A 4,655-nucleotide genomic window follows, 5' to 3' on the forward strand; every position below is an offset into this window, starting at 1 on the left:
ATAGAGACTAGAGACTGGTTACAGAATCCCGCTATATATTATTTCCTTAAGCAGTAATCCATGTAAAATTTCGTGAAGATACTACGTCAAATGCGAAAGTTTTGCACACAAGCCCTTGGTTCCGATCGTTCGGTTTGTATGGCACCTATATGCTATAGTAAGCCGATATGAATAATTTCTTCCGATATTACATTATTTCTATGAACAATAACTCATACCAAATTTCGTGAATATGTGTCAGCAAATGAGGAAGTTTCCCATGCAAGCATTTAGCTCCGATCATTCAGTTTTTATGGCAGCTATCTATTAACCGATCTGAACCCTTTTTCTGAGATTTCATTGTTGCCTTAGAAAATAATCTGTACCGAATTTCGTGAATATATCTTGTCAAATGTGAAAGTTTTCCATACAAGAACTTGATTCCGATCGTTCAGTTTGTATGGCAATTATATGCTATAGATAACCGATCTGAAAAATTTCTTCGAATATTACATTGTTGCAATAGAAAATAATCTATACCAAATTTCGTCAATATATCTTGTTAAATATATACAATGTTCAGGGTATAAAAAGGAATTAAATATGTGTAGATGTATGTTGTGCTTATCAGCTGATATTTGTTTACAAAAGAAATATTCTGTAAGAACAAAGGCTTTATTCAGATGCTAGCAAATTGAATATCTCCGAAGTTAAATTTATAAAAAAGTAGTTGAGGATCATTGACTAGTATAACTATATAATATTATAAGCATGATTATAATGAGAACGTACATTAGGTTTCTGAACCTTTTATTTTCAATTTTTGGAAGTATCGATAATTCGCTCGGAATAACGGATGTGAAAGTACAGTATTCACCAGCAAACGAAAGTAGTAATATAGACAACAAAGGTAAATCTTTCAATTATATGTGGTTGCATGATACTGCTTCAACTCGTGGTCTCCTTTATCCACGGGAATCTGAGTCGCGTGAAGTACGAACGCTGGATGGCATTTGGCGATTTTTGCCATCAGACGTTAATGATCCCATGAAGGGTGTGCGCGATTGTTGGTTCAAAACTGATTTAGACAAGGTAAACATCAATTTAGAAGATAACTGTTAACTTTGAAATTTTATATAACGTGTATGGATCAAGGTGAGACCCACACATCCCATGCCAGTACCTTCAAGTTATAATGATATTAGTGTCGATACTAAATTACGCGATCATATTGGAACAGTGTGGTACGAAACCAAATTTTTTATACCACATTCCTGGAACATGGATCAACGCATTTGGCTACGTTTTGGAAGCGTTCATTATGCAGCTATTGTTGTAAGTTATAAAAGTAATTTTATTAAATCTAAATGTGTTAACCAGCATAAAATAAGCGGGTAGTTTTGTTATCGAAACATTTTTTTTATTTTAAACCTTAAACACTAAACGCTGCAGTATTTGTTATTTCTTTTTTCTTATTATATTTTTTCATATACTTGTTTAGTGGATTAATGGGGAAAAAGTAATGTCACATTCTACTGGGCATTTACCGTTCGAGTCAGAAATAACTAATTACGTTAATTTTGGTGCTGAAAACAGGCTAACTTTAATTTGCGACAATACGCTTGTAAATTCAACAATTCCACAGGGAACGATAGTTGAAGAAGAAAGGTAATATAAAGTAGAAGTTTATTAAAAATCTTTTGGAACATATTTTATTTTGAGTATTTTAGTGATAATGGTAAGGTTATGATTCAACGGTATACATTTGATTTCTTCAACTACGCTGGTATACACCGAACTGTTCATCTTTATACCACCCCTGCTGTTTACATTGAAGATATTAAGGTGTCAACAGATTTGATTGATAATCATATAGGTAAGCGTTAAATAATGAACATACGTACATAGGTACTAATAAGTATTAATAAAATGATGCTGTATAGGGCTTGTTCATTATGAAGTAATCGTAAATGGAAATGAAAGAAAAGCTGTTGTTTATGACCCTCCAATAGAACCTCTTTATATCCATGTGCAAATGCGCAATAAAGAAGGTAAAATAGTCGCTCATAGTGTTTCTAAAACAACGTTAAATGGCACGATTGTAATAAAAGACGTTATGCCCTGGTGGCCATATTTGATGAACCCCGAACCCGGGTATTTATATACCATGGAATTATATTTGCATGCTGTTGATGAATCTCTGCTTGATGTATATCGTCTGAAAGTCGGCATTCGCACATTAAAATGGAATAATTCAACATTTCTTTTAAACGATGCTCCGATTTATTTACGAGGCTTCGGAAGACACGAGGACTCTGACGTAAGACCTAAATTCGAAATGTTCTCTTTTTTTACTTTTATGATTTTAGATACGTGGAAAAGGATTTGACTATGCCTTACTGACGAGGGATTTCAATTTGATAAAATGGATTGGAGCAAATGCTTATCGTACCTCACATTATCCTTATTCGGAGGAATCAATGCAATTCGCTGATGAGTTTGGCATAATGGTCATAGATGAATGTGCTGGCGTTAATACAGAGTATTTATTTCAATTTATTTATAAGATACTAAAATATCAGTAATTATGTTTTGTCTACAACATAAAATATGCATATGTACTTATTATTGTAGCATTTTTGAACCATTGTTGTTACAAAATCATAAATTCTCGATTGAACAACTAATACATCGAGATCGTAATCATGCCAGCGTTATTATGTGGTCTATTGCAAATGAACCTCGATCTGGTAATGCCCAGGCGGATAAATATTTTAAGTAATTACTTTCTTGAATTGCTGTTGTACATCATTTATTTACTATAATATTGTATTTTTTCCAGAATTCTATCAAATTATACCAAGTCATTGGATCCTACGAGACCCATCACGGCCGCTTTAAATATAGAGGCCAAAAAAGACAAATTGGTAAAATTTGTATTAATCCCTTGATTCTAAAGTAATAAACGATGATTCGAAAATAGGGACAATATTTGGATATAATAAGTTTTAATAGATATAACGCATGGTACCAAAACGCCGGACAATTGGATATGATTACTAAACATGTAGTGGAGGAAGCAACACTGTGGCATGTAATGCACAATAAAACTGTTATAATGACAGAATATGGGGCAGATACTTATGAAGGATTGCATTTTGTAAGTTAAGAATAAGATAACTCAAATTTAATTAAATTTAGTAAGAATAATATATTTAAAAACTTTCGATTTTAAATGCTATCAGCTTCCAGCATATATATGGTCGGAGGATTACCAGCTTTCACTACTCAGCAAGCACTTCAAAGCGTTCGACAACATAAGATCTCAAAAGTGGTTTATTGGAGAATTTGTATGGAATTTTGCTGATTTCAAAACTGCACAAAGTATGTGAGAAATATTGAATTTATATATAAGTATATTGTTGAAATGGATTTACATTTTTAGCATACACACGCGTTGGAGGGAATAAGAAAGGAGTATTTACACGTCAACGCCAGCCAAAATCGGCCGCGCATTTACTTCGTCAACGATACTTTGGCTTGGCTGTTGAATTAGACCAATGCGAGCCGCCTTTGGAACTATTCGATTACGTTATACACTGGCAAGAAAGACAAAAATTCATTCGGAATTATGATGACTTATAATGAATAAATCTAAAAAAATTGTTAAATTAAGTACATCTTTAATGTAAGTAAAAGGTAATATATTTCTTAATCAAGTGCATTGTGTGGTTCAACAATTTTCAAGCATTCATCAGCGAATTCTAAAAAAAGTGGTTCTTGCATTGCTGCTTTCATAGCTTTCCAAGCATTAGGAGCAACATCTATTTCAGAAAGTAATTTTCGCAGGTGTAAATTATGAAGCAAGTTCTCTAATGGCTTACAGTCCTCTATTGTAATAAATAAAATTTGTATTAATAAATCCAAACATTATAGTTGCTTCGAATGTGTTACTTAAAAGTTCCAGTTTATTACGTGGTACAGTGTCTTCAGTACTGAAAGGTTCATGCAGAGTGGGTTCCTTATGCCGTATGTCTTCAACGAATTTATCATCTGTTTTTTGAGATCGCTGACATAGTACTTTTTGGTGTTCTTTGTAACAGGGAAGCGAGCAACTTTGATTTAAAAAACGGAAGAAAATACTTATACATATGTAGATAAAGATATTTGTGAGCAAAATATTTAATCTTACTATGCTTCTAAACATTTTGGACACTTATATTTATTGGTAGAAGCACCGCACGTTACACACAAAATCTCCATTCGTTTAATGACACAAGGAACAAGTAATGTGCGGAACACAATGCTCGCGACAGACTGCAGCAGCACGACAGTGAACTGAAAATGGCGTTGTGAATCCCACTATGTAAACGTTTATGAGAGGGCAGCAACATAACCAGAGAGTTCCTGAACATAACAATGGCCGGCATGTACACAGAACAACGCTGTTGTCCATTTTGCATGTACACAATTTCGTTGTGGCCATACTAATACCTTGCACTTCAATGAAATTTTACTATTAACTTTTAAGCAAAAAATAAGTAAATAGGTAAATTTATTCGTTTTAAATTATCAATTGTTATTATAAATGATGTAACAGAGCTATTTTATGCTTTAATTGTAAAATAAATCAAGTTTGTTAGAGCTGTGAATAATTTTACATTTCACATATTAGT

At 33.0% G+C, this 4,655-nt stretch overlaps 2 protein-coding genes across 3 annotated transcripts; one reads left to right on the forward strand and one right to left on the reverse strand.

Moving 5' to 3' along the window:
* Positions 1–632: 632 nt before the first annotated feature.
* LOC108968446 (beta-glucuronidase-like) lies at positions 633–3,809 on the forward strand. Of its 2 annotated transcripts, XM_018932498.1 has the most exons (12): positions 633–1,071; positions 1,135–1,314; positions 1,481–1,647; positions 1,710–1,855; positions 1,923–2,299; positions 2,349–2,521; positions 2,614–2,757; positions 2,822–2,906; positions 2,963–3,139; positions 3,225–3,363; positions 3,425–3,667; positions 3,728–3,809. In XM_018932498.1, exons 1-11 carry the CDS (start codon positions 751–753, stop codon positions 3,622–3,624), a joined length of 2,109 nt encoding a protein of 702 aa, XP_018788043.1. In that variant the 5' UTR covers positions 633–750; the 3' UTR covers positions 3,625–3,667; positions 3,728–3,809. The 2 variants fall into 2 exon arrangements, with proteins under 2 accessions (XP_018788043.1, XP_018788042.1); XM_018932497.1 differs by lacking the exon at positions 3,728–3,809 and having other exon boundaries at positions 634–1,071; positions 3,425–3,701.
* LOC108968447 (zinc finger HIT domain-containing protein 3) lies at positions 3,602–4,336 on the reverse strand. Its single transcript, XM_018932499.1, has 3 exons — positions 4,172–4,336; positions 3,934–4,094; positions 3,602–3,869 (listed from the first exon to the last, which is right to left on the reverse strand). The coding sequence occupies exons 1-3, from the start codon at positions 4,240–4,242 to the stop codon at positions 3,691–3,693; spliced, it is 411 nt and encodes a 136-aa protein (XP_018788044.1). The 5' UTR covers positions 4,243–4,336; the 3' UTR covers positions 3,602–3,690.
* Between the last annotated feature and the right edge of the window lie 319 nt (positions 4,337–4,655).

This window comes from Bactrocera latifrons, unplaced genomic scaffold (assembly GCF_001853355.1).
Source record: "Bactrocera latifrons isolate USDA-ARS-PBARC rearing strain unplaced genomic scaffold, ASM185335v1 scaffold_216, whole genome shotgun sequence".
NCBI lineage: Eukaryota > Metazoa > Arthropoda > Insecta > Diptera > Tephritidae > Bactrocera > Bactrocera latifrons.

What these genes read in the sequence shown, in the direction of transcription:
- LOC108968446 (XM_018932498.1), top strand. Translation starts at nt 751, where the DNA reads ATGATTATAATGAGAACGTACATTAGGTTTCTGAACCTTTTATTTTCA. An exon ending in GAAGACACGAGGACTCTGAC is followed by an intron (nt 2,300 to 2,348) that starts GTAAGACCTAAA and finishes TTATGATTTTAG; the next exon opens with ATACGTGGAAAAGGATTTGA. An exon ending in TGTGCTGGCGTTAATACAGA is followed by an intron (nt 2,522 to 2,613) that starts GTATTTATTTCA and finishes TTATTATTGTAG; the next exon opens with CATTTTTGAACCATTGTTGT.
- LOC108968447 (XM_018932499.1), bottom strand. Translation starts at nt 4,242, where the DNA reads ATGGAGATTTTGTGTGTAACGTGCGGTGCTTCTACCAATAAATATAAG. An exon ending in CCAAAATGTTTAGAAGCATA is followed by an intron (nt 4,095 to 4,171) that starts GTAAGATTAAAT and finishes TTTAAATCAAAG; the next exon opens with TTGCTCGCTTCCCTGTTACA. An exon ending in TAATAAACTGGAACTTTTAA is followed by an intron (nt 3,870 to 3,933) that starts GTAACACATTCG and finishes TTATTACAATAG; the next exon opens with AGGACTGTAAGCCATTAGAG.